The sequence below is a fragment of the Capricornis sumatraensis genome, chromosome 14 (assembly GCF_032405125.1).
Source record: "Capricornis sumatraensis isolate serow.1 chromosome 14, serow.2, whole genome shotgun sequence".
Lineage (NCBI taxonomy): Eukaryota > Metazoa > Chordata > Mammalia > Artiodactyla > Bovidae > Capricornis > Capricornis sumatraensis.
Window position 1 is genome coordinate 82,980,164 of NC_091082.1, and position 18,867 is coordinate 82,999,030.

General features: G+C 39.3%; 1 protein-coding gene across 1 annotated transcript in view; it reads right to left on the minus strand.

Annotated features, from left to right (window-relative positions):
• Nucleotides 1-18,867, minus strand: part of LOC138090306 (membrane cofactor protein-like) — a 40,806-nt gene that overhangs the window by 17,743 nt on the left and 4,196 nt on the right. Inside the window, exons 2-3 of the mRNA XM_068985791.1 lie at nucleotides 17,961-18,149; nucleotides 17,517-17,619 (exon numbers count right to left, since the gene is read on the minus strand). Coding sequence (XP_068841892.1) covers nucleotides 17,517-17,619; nucleotides 17,961-18,149 — 292 coding nt within the window. The remainder of the gene's footprint in view (nucleotides 1-17,516; nucleotides 17,620-17,960; nucleotides 18,150-18,867) is intronic.

Below are 18,867 nucleotides of genomic sequence, written 5' to 3' on the forward strand. Positions count from 1 at the left end.
AATGGACGTTAAAAATCCATGGGAGGCACATTTGACCAAAAAGAAGAAAGGATCAGAGAACTTGAATACAGGATAATGGAAATTAGTGTCTCTGAGGAACAGAAAGAGAAAAGACTAAAGAAAAATGAACAGAGCCTAAAAAATCTTCGGAACTGTGGAACACCAACAGATTTAACCAACATATACAAGGTAGGACTCTCAGAAAGAGACAATGTAGAGAAGATAGCAGAGAGAGAGAACATTTGAAAAAATAATGGCAGAAAACTATCTGAATTTGATTAAAGATATGATTATAAACATGGCAAAATCTCAATGCACCCTAAGATGAACTCAAAGAAACGCATAATGCTCATGCTTTCAAAAGACAAAGACAAAGAGAGAACATTGAAAGTTGCAAGAAAGAGAGAGGATAATCACATAGAGAGGATTCTAAACAAGATCATGAAATTTCTCATTAGGAACTCAGAACCCCAAGACAGTGAGTATATATACTCAAAGTGCTAAAAGAAAAAAAAAAATACAAAAAACAACTATCGAACAAAAATCCCCTATCCAGAAAAAAAAAAAAAACAGTTCTTCGAAAGTTATGGAGAAATTAGGGCCTTTCCAGGAATAAAAACAGACAGAGACTGTGACCACTAGGCCACTGTTGACCCACACCTCCACTGGAGACTCCTGGACATGCACAGACTTCTGGGGAAATGAGCTGTGCATGGTGCTGGCTGTGCTTTGTAACAGAGAATCTGGGCATGTCTCAGAGAATTTCTGACCTTTTAAGAATATTTTGGGTTATAGCTGTTGAACATGACAACCGATGTAATGAATACTCATTCTCATGCTCTTCAGTTCAGTTCAGTCACTCAGTCATGTCCAACTCTTTGCGACCCCAAGAACCACAGCACACCAGGCCTCCCTGTCCATCACCAGCTCCTGGAGTTCACCCAAAGCCATGTCCATTGAGTCAGTGATGCCATCCAACCATCTCATCCTCTGTCATCCCCTTCTCCTCCTGCCCTCAATCTTTCCCAGCAGCAGGGTCTTTTCCAATGAGTCACCTTTTTGGATCAGGTGGCCAAAGTATTGGAGTTTCAGCTTCAACATCAGTCCTTCCAATGAACACCCAGGACTGATCTCCTTTAGGATGGACTGTTTGGATCTCCTTGCAGTCCAAGGGACTCTCAAGAGTCTTCTCCAACACCACAGTTCAAAAGTATCAATTCTTCAGTGCTCAGACTTCTTTATAGTCCAACTCTCACATCCATACATGACCACTGGAAACACCATAGCCTTGACTGGACGGACCTTTGTTGGCAAAGTAATGTTTCTGCTTTTCAATATGTTGTCTAGGTTGGTCATAACTTTCCTTCCAAGGAGTAAGCATCTTTTAATTTCATGGCTACAGTCACCATCTGCAGTGATTTTGCAACCCAGAAAAATAAAGTCAGCCACTGTTTCCACTGTTTCCCCATCTATTTCCCATGATGTGATGGGACCAGATGCCATGATCTTAGTTTTCTGAATGTTGAGCTTTAAGCCAACTTTTTCACTCTCCTCTTTCACTTTCATCAAGAGGCTCTTTAGTTCTTCTTCACTTTCTCCTATAAGGGTGGTGTCATCTGCATATCTGAGGTTATTGATATGCAATTTTGATTTCAGCTTGTGCTTCTTCCAGCCCAGCATTTCTCATGATGTACTCTGCATAGTACTTACATAAGCAGGGTGACAGTATACAGCCTTGATGTACTACTTTTCCTATTTGGAACCAGTCTGTTGTTCCATGTCCAGTTCTAACTGTGGTTTTCTGACCTGCATACAGGTCTCAAGAGGCAGGTCAGGTGGTCTGGTATTCCCATCTCTTTCAGAATTTTCCACAGTTTATTGTGATCCACATAGTCAAAGGCTTTGGCATAGTCAATAAAGCAGAAATAGATGTTTTTCTGGAACTCTTTTGCTTTTTCGATGATCCAGGGGATGTTGGCAATTTGATCTCTGGTTCCTCTGCCTTTTGTAAAACCAGCTTGAACATCTGGAAGTTCACAGTTGATGTATTGCTGAATCCTGGCTTGGAGAATTTTAAGCTTTACTTTACTAACATGTGAGATGAGTGCAATTGTGCGGTAGTTTGAGCATTCTTTGGCATTGCCTTTCTTTGGGATTGGGATGAAAACTGGAAGTATGATTTATATTTGACTCCAAGATGGCAGAGTAGAAGGATGTGCACTCCTCTTCTCCTCTGAGAACTCCAAAATTACAACTCACTGCTGAACAACCATCGACAGGAGAATGTTGGATCCCACCAAAATAAAGAAACCCCACATCCAAGGGCAAAGGAGAAACCTAAGTAAGACAATAGGAGGGGTGAAAACACGTTTAGAATCAAACCCCACAGCCGCCAGAGATGCTCAGAGGGCTCAAACAAACATTGTGCACATCGGGACCCAGAGACCTCACAGAGACTGAGCCAGAACTGTGTGTGAGTGTCTCCTGTGGAGGTATGGGTTAGCAACGGCCTGCTGCAGGGCTAGGGGCTCTGGGTGCAGCAGACCTGGGTGTGGCATAAGCCCTCTTGGAGGAGGTTGCTATCAACCCCACCATAGAGCCTCCAGAGCTTACACAGGACTGGGGAAACAGGCTCTCGGAGGGCACAAACAAAACCCTGTGCACACAAGACCCAGGAGAAAGGAGCAGTGACCCCACGAGAGACTGACCCAGACTTGCCGTGAGTGTCCAGGAGCCTTTAACAGAAGTGTGGGTCAGCCGTGGCCTGCTGCAGGGCTGAGGGCACTGAGTGCAGCAGTGCATCATGGGACCTTTTGAAGGAGGTTGCCATTATCATTACCTCCACCATAGTTTGGCCTCAGGTCAAACAACAGAGAGGGAACACAGCCCCACCCATCAACAGAAAATTGGATTAAAAGGTTTACTGAGCATGGCCCTGCACATCAGAACAAGACCCAGTTTCCCCTACAGTCAGTCTCTCCCAGCAGGAAGCTTCCATAAGCCTCTTATCCTTCTCCATCAGAGGGGAGACAGAATGAAAAACCACAGTCACAGAAAACTAACCAATCTGATCACGTGGACCACATTCTTGTCTAATTCAGTGAAACTATGAGCCATGCCATGTAGGACCACCCAAGATGGATGGGTCATGATGGAGAGTTCTGAAAAAACATGGTCCACTGGAGAAGGAAATGGCAAACTACTTCAGTATTCTTGCCTTGAGAACCCCGTGAACAGTGTGAAAAGGCAAAAAGATAGGACACTGAAAGATCAACTCCCCAGGTCAGTAGGTGCTCAATATGCTACTGGAGAGCAGTGGAGAAATAACTCCAGAAAGAATGAAGAGATGGAGCCAAAGCAAAAACAACACTCAGTTGTGGATGTGACCAGTGATGGAAGTAAAGTCCAATGCTGTAAAGAGCAAAACTGCATACGAACCTGCAGTGTTAAGCCCATGAATCAAGGCAAACTGGAAGTGGTCAAACAGGAGATGGCAAGAGTGAACATCGACATTTCAGGAATCATGAACTAAAATGGACTGGAATGGGTGAATTTAATTTAGATGATCATTATATCTACTACTGTGGGCAAGAATCACTTAGAAGAAATGGAGTAGCCATCATAGTAAACAAACGAGTCTGAAATGCAGTGCATGGATGCAATCTCAGAAAGGACAGAATGATCTCTGTTCATTTCCAAGGCAAACCATTCAATATCACAGTAATCCAAGTCTATGTCCCAACCACTAATGCTGAAGAAGCTGAAGTTGAATGGTTCTATGAAGACCTACAAGACCTTCTAGAACTAACATCCAAAAAAGATGTTCTTTTCATTACAGGGGACTGGATGCAAAGGTAGGAAGTCAAGAGATACCTGGAGTAACAGGCAAATTTGGCCTTAGAGTACAAAACAAAGCAGGTCAAACTCTAACAGAGTTTTGCCAAGAGAACGCACTGGTTATGGCAAACACCCTCTTCCTACAACACAAAAGAAGACTCTACACATGGACATCACCAGATAGTCAATACCAAAATCAGATTGATTTTATTCTTTGCAGCCAAAGATGGAGAACCTCTATACAGTCAGCAAAAACAAGACCAGAAGCTGACTGTGGCTCAGATCATGACCTCCTTATTGCCAAATCCAGACCTAATTTGAAGAAAGTAGGGAAAATCACTAGGCCATTCAGGTATGACCTAAATCAAATCCCTTATGATTATACAGTGGAAGTGACAGATAGAGTCAAGGGATTAGATCTGATAGACAGAGTGCCTGAAAACTATGGATGGAGGTTCATGACATTGTACAGGAGGCAGGGATCAAGAGCATCTCCAAGAAAAAGAAATGCAAAAAGGCAAAATGATTGTCTGTGGAAGCCTTGCAAGTAGCTGAGAAAAGAAAAGATGCAAAAGGCAAAGGAGAAAAGGAAAGATATAAGCATCTGAATGCAGAGTTCCAAAGAATAGCAAGGAGCGAGAAGAAAGCCTTCCTCAGCAACAATGCAAAGAAATAGAGGAAAACAGTAGAATGGGAAAGACTAGAGATCTTTTTAAGAAAATTAGAGGTACCAAGGGAACATTTCATGCAAAGAAGGGCAAAATAAAGGACAGAAATGGTATGGACCTAATAGACGCAAAGATATTTAGATGTGGCAAGAATACACAGAAGAACTATACAAAAAAGATCTTCATGACCCAGATAACCATGATGGTGTGATCACTCACCTAGAGCCAGGCATCCTGGAATGCAAAGTCAAGTGGGCCTTAGGAAGCATCACTATGAACAAAGCTAGTGGAGGTGATGGAATTCCAGTTGAGCTATTCCAAATCCTAAAAGATGATGCTGTGAAAGTGCTGCACTCAATATGCCAGCAAATTGGGAAAACTTAGCAGTGGCCACAGGACTGGAAAAGGTCAGCTTTCATTTCAATCCCAAAGAAAGGCAATGCCAAAGAATGGTCAGACTACTGCACAATTGCACTCATCTCACATGCCAGCAAAGTTATGCTCAAAATTTTCCAACTCAGACTTCAACAGTACATGAACTGTGAACTTCTATATGTTCAAGTTGGATTTAGAAAAGGCAGAGGAACCAGAGATCAAATTGCCAATGTCTGCTGTATCATGATAAACCTAGAGAGTTCCAGAAAAACATCTACTTCTGCTTTATTGACTATGGCAAAGCCTTTGACTGTGTGGATCATAACAAACTGGAAAATTCTTAAAGAGATGGGAATACCAGACCACCTGGCCTGCTTCCAGAGAAACCTGTATGCAGGTCAAGAAGCAACAGTTAGAACTGGACATGGAACAATGGACTGGTTTCAAATCAGGAAAGGAGTATGTGAAGGCTGTATATTGTCACCCTGCTTATTTAACTTATATGCAGAGGACATCATGAGAAATGCTGGGCTGGATGAAGCACAAGCTGGAATCAAGATTGTGGAGAGAAATAGCTATAACCTCAGTTATGCAGATGACACCACCCTTATGGCAGAAAGCAAAGAAGGACTAAAGAGCCTCTTGATGAACTGAAAGAAGAGAGTGAAAAAACTTAAAACTCATCATTCAGAAAACTAAGATCATGGCATCTGGTCCCATCACCTCATGGCAAATAGATGGGGAAACAATGGAAACAGTGAAAGACTTTATCTTTTCAGCTCCAAAATCACTGCAGATAGTGACTGCAGCCATGAAATTAAAAGACGCATACTCCTTGGAAGGAAAGTTATAACCAACCTAGACAGCATATTAAAAAGCAGAGACGTTACTTTGCCAACAAAGGCAAAGCTTTCCATCTAGTCAAAGCTATGGTTTTTCCACAGCCATGTGTGAATATGACAGTTGGACTAAAAAGAAGGCTGAGTGCTGAAGAATTGATGATTTTGAACTATGTTGTTGGAGAGGACTCTTGAGAGTCCCTTGGATTGCAAGGAGATCCAACCAGTCAATCCTATAGGAAATCAGTCCTGAATATTTATTGGAAGGACTGATGCTGAAGCTGAAACTCCAATACTTTGGCCACCTGATGAGTCACTGACTCATTGGAAAAGACCCTGGTGCTGGGAATGATTGAAGGCAGGAGGGTAGGAGAAGGGGGTGACAGAGGATGAGATGGTTGAATGGCATCACCAACTCTATGGACATGAGTTTGAGTAAGCTCTGGGAGCTGGTGATGGACAGGGAAGTCTGGCATGCTGTAGTCCATGGGTTGCAAAGAGTTGGACACAACTGAGTGACTGAACTGACTGAGACCTCAACTGTAAGAAACACTTAAGGGAGTCTTACAAGGTGAAATAATAGGGCACTAGACAGTAACTCTGGGGAAGGCGATGGCACTCCACTCCAGTACTCTTGCCTGGAAAATCCCATGGACGGGGGAGCCTGGTAGGCTGCAGTCCATGGGGTCGTGAAGAGTCGGACACGACTGAGCGAGTTCACTTTCACTTTTCACTTTCATGCATTGGAGAAGGAAATGGCAACCCACTCCAGTGTTCTCTCCTGGAGAATCCCAGGGACAGCGGAGCCTGGTGGGCTGTGGCCTATGGGGTCACACTGAGTCGGACAGGACTGAAGGGACTTAGCAGCAGCAGCAGCAGAGAATAACTCAAATTGTTGTCGAAAAATAAATATCTCACTAAAAGTAAATTCATAGGCAATTTTAAAAGATAGCATTGGATTACAGGTGGTTTGCTAGTACAGTTTTTGTAGTTAATTTGGTATTAATTCAACTTGGAGTTCTGTAACTCTAGGAAGTTAAATGTAGTCCCTATGGTAACCATAAACAAAATAGCTATAGAATGTACAAAAAAGGAAATAATGCAGAAACTATTCATTTCACTATAAAAATCAACTAGACACAAAAGAAAAAAGTAATGCTGGAAATTAGGAACAGAAAAGCTAAAAGGCTTATAGAAAGCAAATGGTATAATGACAGAAATAAGTCCCTCCTTTCAGTAATTTATTAAATTTAAATGTATTAAACTCTTAATCAAAAGTCAGAGATTGGCAGAATGCATAAAACACATGATTCAACTATATCCCCATGAGACTCACATGACGTCCATAGACACAAATGTGTTGAATATGAAAGGGTGCAAAAAAATATTCCATGCTAATAGTAGCTAAAAGAGAGCAGGGATGGCTATACTAATTTAGACAAAATAGACTCTAGAGAAAAAGTGTATAGGCAAAGAAGGACATTATATTTTAAAAAGGATTAAGTACTTGAATAAGATATAACCATTATAAACATTTATGCATCTAAGAAGAAGCCATCAAAATATATGAAGCAAAAAACGACAGAACTGAAGGGAGTGAAACACATTTATACAAAATAGGCATTTCTACAGCAATAGTTGGAAACTTCAATACCCCACTCATAATAATGTATTAAACAACTTGGTAGAAGATAAGTAAGGAAGTAGAGAACTTCAACAATACAAGACAAACTAGGTTTCACCGACATATACAGAGCTCTCTATCTAACAACAGAACATAGTCTTCTCAAGTGCACACTGGACATTTCCCAGCTCAGATCACATTTTAGGTCACAGATGAAAAAAATTAATATTCTTCATAATAGATAATACATACTTGAAGCGAAGTGAAGTCTCTCAGTCATGTCCGACTCTTTGCGACCCCATGGACTGTAGCCTACTATGCTCCTCTTAATAGCAGTTAATTCTGCTAGGCCAAAATTAATAAGAATTAATGGATTTTAAAAGGTAGCTATCAGGTTGGGGAGGGGAGAAAAAATAAGGTAGATACCATACAAATACATTCTTTGATCATAACAGGACAAGCCCCAAAATCAAAATAAATGGGAAATTTGGAAAATTCTCAAAATTGCTAAAATTTTAAAAGTCCTTTTATGCACCAATGAATCAAAGAAGAAATCATAAAGGCACTTAGAATACACTTTGACATGAACGTGTTACAGGGAAGAGTCAACACTGATTCCAAGTTGGGCTTGTATCTTTGATTTTAACCTTTGCTTTCCTTTGCTTTTATTATCGTAACCATGCATGATGGCCTACCTCAGGTCTTTGTTCAGGACCTTGTCCCACAACAAGGGAAAAAATTTCACATCCCCTCCCTGAGGTTGGGCATTGCAGAAGACTTCTGTAAGATTAATGGCCTTTTTTCACTTTACTTCCTCACCACCGCCCCCCTCCCCTTCTCTGTTCTATAGAAGAACCTGGCATCTAGATCACAATAAGATGGTTATTTTGAGATATTAGTCTGGAGAATTCTCAGTCTGCCAGCTTTCTGAATAAAGTTGTATTTTTCACCTTAACATTTCACCTCTCACATTTATTGCCCTGTCATGCATCAAGGAGAATGTACTCGGACTTGGTAAAAAAAAGGAAATGAAAATATAACCTACCAAAACTTATGGATGGAATAAAGCAAAAGATGTGACAAGAAGGAAGTTTAAATGTATAAATGTTTACATTAAAAAATGTAACACCTCGCACACTTTGAAACATAAGCCCGAGGGAGTAATTTCAAATGAGCCTGGATAAGAGTCAGTGTGTGGTCATGCAGAGCCTCCCTAAGAGGCAACGGGGGCTCCTTCTGGGAACACAGAGGCTGGTGGTAGCCAATGGGGAGTTCCTTGTACCAGGAGGACACGTGGTGCTCACAAAATATACCATTTTGAGAACCTCTCCCTCGCTTATTAGTGTTGGGGGCTTACCATTCACCAACTAACTGGCAACAGTCCCAAGATGCACTGGGATGAGCAGCCAGACACCCTGGGCCTGGTCCTGCCAGTCAACACCAGCCCCATGACTCTCTGGGCCATGCAGACAGCTGCACCAAGACGCAGTCCCACCCACTAGTGGGCCATCAGATTCTGCATGCGGCATGGCCTGTCAGCCAACCCATCTGAGGGCCAGCACTGCTATCAGTGTTCCCCACCAGGTGACTCTGCCGTAAATAAAGAGCCTCGCAGCCCATATAAGGAACAACATTAGAAGATACACATATGGTAAACAGATGGGAGTACCCTGATGGGCCATATAGAATGTTTTCTACATAAGACCACTTTTCCAAAACTCAGAAACATATCTGAGCTACCTAGAACAAAGAAAACACAGAGAATTAGGTAAAATAAGGTAAGAAAAAATACGTCCCATGGGAAGGAAGTAGCCCAGAAGCACTACCTGGAGTGGAGACACGCAATAAAAAGTTCAAGTAATGATTATAAGAAAGTTTAAAAAAGTCAGAAGTAGAATGGATGAATATAGTAAGAAATTTAATAAATTATGAAATATTTAAAAAACCTGAACAGAGATGAAGAATACAATAGTTGTAATAAAATTACACCAGAAGGATTCAACAGTAGATTACATGATTCAGAACCATGGATCAGCAACTGGAAGACAGAACAGTGGAAATCACTAAAGCTGATTAGAAAAAAATTGAAAAAAATGCAGATGGTTTAAGAGCTCTCTGAGACAATATCAAACATACTAAATAATTTGCATCATGGGGCCACAGAAGAAGAAGAGGGAGAGAAAGGAGCAGAGAATTTAATTAAAGAACAAATAGCTGAAAATTTCCTTAACATGGGAAAGGAAATAGATTTCTAGGTCCAGAAAGCAGAGTCCCAAACACAGTGAACCCAAAGAGATCCACACCAAGATGCATTGTAATCAAACTGGTAGAAATTAAAGATAGATTCTTAAAAGCAGCAAAGGAAAAGCAGCTGGCTGCATATAACAAACTCCCATACGATTATAAGCATTTTCAGAAGAAACTTTAAAGCTCAAAAGGCAGTTGCATGATAAGGTTAAAGGGATGAAAGCTAAAAATCTATATATAAAAATCCTGTACCTGGCAAAGATATCATTTAGATTTTTTTTTAATTTTTATTTTTACTTTATTTTACTTTACAATACTTTATTGATTTTGCCATACATTGACATGAATCCACCAAGGGTGTACATGAGTTCCCAATCCTGAACCCCCCTCCTACCTCCCACCCCATATCATCTCTCTGGATCATCCTCGTGCACCAGCCCCAAGCATCCTGTATCCTGTATCGAACATAGACTGGAGATTCGTTTCTTACATGATAGTATACATGTTTCAGTACCATTCTCCAAACGACCCAATCAAAAAATGGGCCAAAGAACTAAATAGACATTTCTCCAAAGAAGACATACGGATGGCTAACAAATACAGTTCTATCACTTAGATTTGAAAGAATGTTACAGATGAGCAAAACTAAAAGAATTTGGCACCACTAAATGGGCTTCAAAATCACTGCAGATGGTGACTGCAGCCATGAAATTAAAAGATGCTCACTCCTTGGAAGAAAAGTTATAACCAACCTAGATAGCATATTGAAAAGCAGAGACATTACTTTACCAACAAAGGTCCGTCTAGTCAAGGCTATGGTTTTTCCAGTGGTCATGTAAGGATGTGAGAGTTGGACTGTGAAGAAAGCTGAGTGCCGAAGAATTGATGCTTTTGAACTGTGGTGTTGGAGAAGACTCTTGAGAGTCCCTTGGACTACAAGGAGATCCAACCAGTCCATCCTGAAGGAGATCAGCCCTGGGATTTCTTTGGAAGGAATGATGCCAAAGCTGAAACTTTGGCCACCTCATGCGAAGAGTTGACTCATTGGAAAAGACTCTGATGCTGGGAGGGATTGGGGGCAGGAGGAAAAGGGGATGACAGAGGATGAGATGGCTGGATGGCATCACCAGCTCGATGGACATGAGTTTGAGTGAACTCCGGGAGATGGTGATGGACAGGGAGGCCTGGCATGCTGCGATTCATGGGGTCGCAAAGAGTTGGACACGACTGAGCGACTGAACTGAACTGAACTGAAACAGGCTTCACAAAAAAAAAACGTTAAAAGGACTTTTTTTAAGTAAAAAAGAAAAGGCCACAACTAAAAAATATGAAGATTGTGAAGGAATTATCTTATTTGTAAAGGGAAACATACAGGAAAGGTAGTAGATAAACCATTTATAAAACTAGCAGGAAGGTTAAAAGACAAAAGTAGTCAAATCATACACACACACACACACACACACACACACACACACAAAATAAGAAGTTAAGGGATGCACAGAACAATGAGCTATAAAATATGATGTCAAAAACATTAAACATGAGAGGAGGGGATAAAAATAAGTGTAGTTAGAATGTATTTGAACTTAAGAAATCAGCAATGTTAAGCAATCATGATGTTTTATATAAAAATCTCATGGTAATCACAAATGAAAAATCTATAATACATATACACACACACACACAAAAGAAACAAATCCAAACTCAATATTAAAGATACTCATCAAATCACAAAGAAAGATAGCAAAAGAAGAATGAAAGAGAACTGCAGTAACAAACAGTAAATGATTAAGAAAATGACAAAACATGGATACCTACCAATTATTATTTTAAATGTAAAAGAAACAATACTCTAATCAAAAGACATGGAGTGGCTAAATGGGTAAAACACAAGATCTAAGGATATGCTGCATCAAAGAGACTCACTTCAGATATAAAGACACAAAGTCTGAAAATGGAGGAATGAAAAAATGTATTCCATGTAAATGGAAAGCAAAAGAAAGTTATAATACAAATACTTATCTCAGACAAAATAGAGTTAAAACAAAGACTGTCAAAGAGACAAAGTAGAACCTTACATAATGATCAAGGGATCAGTCCAAGAAGATATAGCAATTGTTAATACATATGTACACAATAGACAACAGCTAAATACATAAGGAAAATATAACAGAAATAAAGGGAGAAATTGACAGCAACATCAAACAGGACTTTTAACAGCACACATACATCAAAGGACATATAGACAGAAAATCAATAAGGAAGCACTGGCTTTAAATGAAACATATCTGATGAACTTAATAAATATGTATGGAACACAGATCCCAAAGCAAAAGAACATAGATTCTTTTCAAGGACGCATGGAACATCCTCCAGGATAGATCATATTCTAGGCCACAAAACAAGCTTTGGTAAATTTAAGAAAATTGAAATCATGTCAAGCATTCTTTCTGACCACAAAGACATGAGCCCAGAAATCAGCTATAAACACTAACAAGGCTCAAAATTATGCTGTTAAACAATGAACAGACCACTCATGTAACCAAAGAACAATTTTTTAAAAACTGGAGTCAGATGAAAACAAAAATACAACGACGTAAAGTCTGTGAGATGCAGCAAAAGCAGTTCCAGGAGGAAACTTTCTAGCAATAGAAGCTTACCTTAGGAAACAAGACAAATCTCAATTAAACAACCTAACTTACACCTCAAGGAAGCAGGAAATGAAGAACAAACAAAATCCAAAGTTAGTAGAAGGAAAAAAATATAAAGATCAAGGCAGAAATAAATGAAATAGAAAAAAAAGACAAAAGAAAAAAAGACCTGGTACTTTGAAAACATTAAAAAAAAAAGTTAAAACATTTAGCCTGACTCATCAGTTAAAAAAAAAAAGAGAGAGGGTCTAAATCAGTAACATGAGAAATCAAAATGGAAAACTTAAAACCAACGCTGAAGAAACAAAGAGGATCATAAATGTTACCATGAACAACTATATGGCAATAAAATGAACAGCTACGAAGAAATGCACAAATTCCTTGAAAGGCACAATCTCCTAAGACTCTACCAGGAAGAAAGAAAAAATATTGACTAAATAATTATCAGTAATGAAATTAAGTCACTAATAAAAAAACTCTCAACAAACAAAAGTCGCACAAGGTGACTTCTAACAAACACTGTGAGAAGAGTTGACACTTATCCTTCTCAAACTAACAATATATTATATAACCCAAGTAATATGGCCAATATTTTATAATAATGATAAACCAAGCCTAATCTATAAAAGTTTTGAATTACTTTATTGTACCCCTGAAACTAATAGAATACTGCAAACTAACTATGCCTTATTAAATTGAAAGAGAACACCTATCCTTCTCAAACTATTTCAAAAAATTTAAATGAAAGAAACACTTTCAGATGCATTGTAAAAGTCTGGAATCACTCTAATACTTAAGCCAGACAAAGACACCACAGCAAAAGAAAATTATAGACCAATATCCTTGATGAACTTAGATACAAAAATGTTTAATAAAATATTAGCAAATATATTAAAAAAATACTTTAAAAGCATCATACAGTACTTTGGCCACCTCATGTGAAGAGTTGACTCATTGGAAAATACTCTGATGCTGGGAGGGATTGGGGGCAGGAGGAGAAGGGGACGACAGAGGATGAGATGGCTGGATGGCATCACTGACTTGATGGACGTGAGTCTGAGTGAGCTCCGGGAGTTGGTGATGGACAGGGAGGCCTGGCGCGCTGCGATTCATGGTCTCGCAAACAGTCGGACATGACTGAGTGACTGAACTGAACTGAACTGAACACCATGATTAAGTGGGATTTATCTCAGGGGTGCATGTACTGTGCTTAGTCGCTCTGTCATGTCCGACTCTTTGTGACCCAATGGACTGTCACCCTATAGGTTCCTCTGTCTACTGGAGTGTATTAACATGCCCTCCTCCAGGGGATCTTCTCCACCCAGGAATCCAACTGGGGTCTCCTGCATTGCAGGTGGATTCCTTAACAGCTGAGCTACCAGGAAAGCCCTACCAGGCTGCATGGATGGTTCAAAGTCACAAATCAGTCACTGTAATATACTACAATAACACACTGAAGAATAAAAATCATAGATTATCTCACAGATGCAGAAAGCTTTTAACAGATTCCAGATCCATCTACGATAAAAACTCTCAACAACATGGATATAGAGGGAAGGAAGAAAGCATTGCATGTGTGCTCAGGTGTGTCCCACTCTTTGTGACTGTATGGACTGTAGCCAACCATGCTCACCTGTCCATGGGTTTCTCTAGGCAAGAATATTGGAGTGGGTTGTCATTTCCTTCTCCAGGGTATCTTCCCAACCCAGGGATGGAGCCTTCATCTCCTATGGCTCCTGCATTGAGGCAGATTCTTTACCACTGAACCACCTGGGATACTCCCCATAAAGGGAACATACCTCAGTATAATATAGGTAATATATAAGATAATATATTATTTAACTTATGTGCAGAGTACCTCCTGTGAAATTCCAGGATGGATAAACACAAGCTGGAATCAAGATTGCTGGGAGAAATATCAACAACCTCAGGTACACAGATGACACCTCCCTTATGGTAGGAAGTGAAGAGGAATTAAAGATCCTCTTGATGAAGGTGAAAGAGAAGACTGAAAAACCTGGCTTAAAACTCAACATTCAAACACTGAAGTTCATGCCATCTGGTTCCATCACTTCATGGCAAATAGATAGAGAAATAATGCAAATAGTGACAGACTTTATTCTCTTGGGCTCCAAAATCACTGTGGACAGTGACTGCAACCATGAAATTAAAAGATGCTTGCCCCTTGGAAGAAAAGCAATGACAAACCTAGACAGTGTATTAAAAAGCAGAGATATTATTTTGCCAACAAAGGTCCATCTAATCAAAGCTACAGTTTTTCCAGTAGTCGTGTATGGATGTGAGAGCCAGACAATAAAAAAATCTGAGTGCCGAAGATTTGATACCTTCAAACTGTGATGCTAGAGAAGACTCTTGAGAGTCCCTTGGAGAGCAAGGAGATCAAACCAGTCAATCCTAAAGGAAATCAACCCTAATAATATTCATTGGAAGGACTGGTGATGAAGCTGACGCTCCAGTACTTTGGTCACCTGATGCGAAAAACTGACTCACGGGAAAAGATCCCGATGCTGGGAAAGATTGAGGGCAGGTGAAGGGGACAACAGAGGATGAGATGGTTGGATGGCATCACTGACTCAATGGACACGAGTTTGAGCAAGCTCGGGAGTTGGTAATGGACAGGGAGGCCTGGAGTGCTGCAGTCCATGGGGTCAAAAGGAGTCAGACACGACTGAGTGACTGAACTGAACTGAACTAATATAAAATGATTATATTCATTTAAAGACCTTTCAATAGACTAACTGGATTACACACACACACACACACACACACACACACACACACACACACTGGATTATAAGTCAGCCATAAAAACTGGGAAATCTTGTCATTAGTGACAATGTGGATTGGCCTATAGAATATTATGCCAAGTAAGACAAGTCAGACAGAAAAATAGAATATTGCATGGTATCATTTATATTTGCAATTTAAACACAAAGCAAATGAAGAAACAAAAATCAGAAACAGACTCCAGTTCAGTTCAGTACTGTTCAGTCGCTCAGTCGTGTCCGACTCTTTGCCACCCCATGGACTGCAGCATGCCAGGCCTCCCTCCATGAACAGTATGAAAAGACTCCAGTTACAAAAAACAAAAAAGTGTTTGCCCTGGGAAGGGTGGAGGGAGTAATTAATTAAATGAGTGATATTAAGAGGTACAAATTTCTAGTTACACAAGAAATGTTACAAGGATATAATGGGGAAAATAGTCAATAAAGTGTAATAACCTTGTATGGTGATAAATTGTATCTAGACTTATCATGTTAATCACTTTGAAATGTACAGAAATATCAAACCCCTATCTGATGCATCTGGACTAATTTAGTGTGTAGGTAAACTAGTCTTTAGTAAGAAGAGAGCTGTAAAATAATCAACCTAATGTTACCACTTAAGGGACTAGTGAACAAAGATACACACACAAAACTAGCAGAAAGAAGTAAACGATAAAGATTAGAGCAGAAGAGAAATTAGTAGAGAATACTGAATGAATCCAAAAGTTGATTTTCCAAAAGAGGAAGAAAATTGATATACCCTTAGCTAGATGGACTATGACAAAAAGGAAGATCCAAATTACCTAAATCAGAAATGAAAATGGTGATATTTCCCTTAGTTCTACAGAATTAAAAAATATTATGAGACATCTATGAATAATTTTATGACAACAAATGGATAGCCTAGATATAAAAGACAAATTCATGTAAACACAAACTCTACCAAGACTTCATTTAAAAATACAAAATCTGAATTGATTATGACTAGTGAGGAGATTGAATCGGTAATCAAAAATTTCCCAATAACGAAAAAAGTATTGGATCTGATGTCTTCACTGTTTAATTCTGCAAAACATTTAAAAGAGAAGTAATACCAATTCTTAGCTTAAAGTTTTACAAAAATTGAAGAGGAAGGCAGCCTTCTGAATTTATTCTGATACCAGTGTAATAATGACACCAAAGCTAGAATAAGACACTACAAGTAACCAAGCTACAGAACAGCATTCCTTATAAATACTGACGTAAAAATCTTCAATGTAATACTAGCAAACAGTTCATCAGCCTATAGAAAGGGTTAAAAACCATGACCAAGAAGAAATTATTCCTGGAATGCTAGGATGGTTCAACATGAAGATCAATCAATGCAATATATCACATCAGCAGCAGGAAGAGGAAAAACTCACATGATCATCTCAACTGATAAAGAAGAAGCATTTGACAAAATTCTACATTTTTCATGATAAAAAAATATTCAACAATCTAGGAACAGATGGAAACTCCTTCAGGGTAATCAATACCATACATGACAAGCACAGAGCACAGTCTCATACTCAGTGGTGACAAACTGAAAACTTTTCCTCCAAGATGAACAAAGGCAAAGATGCTTAATATTAAGAAAACCTGTTGCATTCCAGTGTATTATATTTTAATTCTAAAATCATACTTAAAAATAAATGCCCAATATCTCCAATATGTAATAATAAAGGAGCCCTGTAGGGGAAAAAAAAAAAGCTATTATTAAATGCTCAGTACCTCTTTTTGAGATGTTTCACTCCTTTGTAGCAGCATCAAAAATAAGGTTTTCCAATTAAGAGATTATGATCAACATTATCATCCAGGCTAAGCAGATCAATTTAGGTCCTTAAAACTACAGATTATCTCAAAATAAGAGTATGTTTGGTTGACAGTTCTACTTCCTAGTTCCATAAGCCCCATTTCAACTCTAAGAATTGGCAATTTTAAATTATTGTCAAGAATAAAGTTACCATGATTACTACATTTTAAATTTATACAATAGGTTTGTTATTACATATAATAAGTTATATGGGCCTCCCAGGTGATGCTAGTGTTAAAGAATCCCTGTCAACGCAGGAGACACAAAAGATGCAGTTTCGATCCCTGCGTTGGGAAGATCCCCTGGAGTAGGAAGTGGCAACCCACCCAGGTATTCTTGCCTGGAAAACTCCATGGACAGAGGAGCCTGACAGAACCCTGGCAGTCCATGGGGTTTCAAAGAGTTGGAAATGACTGAGCGACTGAACACACACATAGTAGTATACAGTTTTGTTTTACCTCAATTTAAACTTCTTTCTAATTACACATTTTTCAGGTCTTCATAAATAGTGCAATAATTGTTTGGCTACAAGTACGACTTGTCACATAGAAAACAAAATGAAATCTAGTTTGTAGAAATGTTTAAAAAGATGGGCAAAACAAAAATGGAATTAGTAATACTGAACCTTATTTTCTGTAATGAGCATCTTACTTACCCTGGATTACAAGCAAAGTGAGCCTGTGAACCGAACAGAACACTTCCATTCACTAAGTTAACGTAGCCATTCACAGGATCTCCTAGATTAGGACATGATTTTTCTAAAAGAAAATATTCAAATATGTTGGTTTATACCAATTTCAAAAATAGATTTAAATCAAATTCAAAAGTCTATATTGCTTGTTTGAATTCATGGGAATCTTATTATTCATTTAACTATTATTTTCTTTCCATATTATATGGCCAAACAAGATTCATATTTACCCAGGTAAACAATTACCAAGAAAAAGATTCCCTGGGGATTTTTCAAAGCCTGAACAAATGCACAGATATCTAAAAGCCTATATTCACATGATAAAATCATCACTGAAGTAATGGAAGAGGCACACTAAGATGTGTGTAAATATCCAGTGCTATAAAACATTTTTGTTCATTTATTTACCTACACAGGCATCCTGGAGAGATGACCATGTATTATTATCTTGACAAACAGCAGATCTGGGGAGAGCAGGAAGCTTGGGCTTGAAACCTAGACGACACTCATATTGCACGCGTTCCCCAGGACGATAACTGGGTTTAGGCTCACCTTGGAGCATCATAGTTTTAAATCTTGGTGGATCACCACAAGCCTCTAGGAACAGAGAGAATAAGAACATGCAAGTGAAGTGCTTTCTCTCTTTCATCAGCCAGGGACTGTGGCCTGGCCTCAGGTAGGTGCTACAGAATAAATAGATTCAAGGACTGCCTCATGCTTTCCCAGGCGGCTAAGTGGTAAAGAATTACTGAGGACGCAGGAGACGCAGGAGATCTGGGTCCGGTCCCTCAGTTAGGAAGATCCCCTGGAAGAGGAAGTGGCAATCCAAAATCCCATGGACAGAGAAGCCTGGCAGGCTATAGTCCATGGGGTCGAAAAGAATTGGACACAATTGAGCACGCATACACGCCCATGCTTTTACCCGTGTGGTAGTAGTAGCAAAGGCTGTGCCTTGCTTACTTTAAATAACCATCTATGAGCTTTTTTGGTTTGTTGAGGAATAAGGTGAACTTTCATTCAACACAATTGAAAAGATAGCATCTATGTTTGGGGTTTTAAAATGTATTTATAGGTATGTGTCCTTCCCTCTTCTTTCTAAATTCATCATTGCAAAACTCACCTCTCCCTAAGAAGTCTTGTAAGGTATATAGCACTCTGATCAGATTACTTTTCCATAGTTTAGGCTTAGTTTCCTCTCAGAAGGCAATGTCCTAGAGGGCAGAGATCATATGCCTTCTTTCTGTACTATACTCTGTACACACTGGGTAAGAGGTAATATCAAATAAACATTGTGAGTTTCATAGGTCAAAATAAA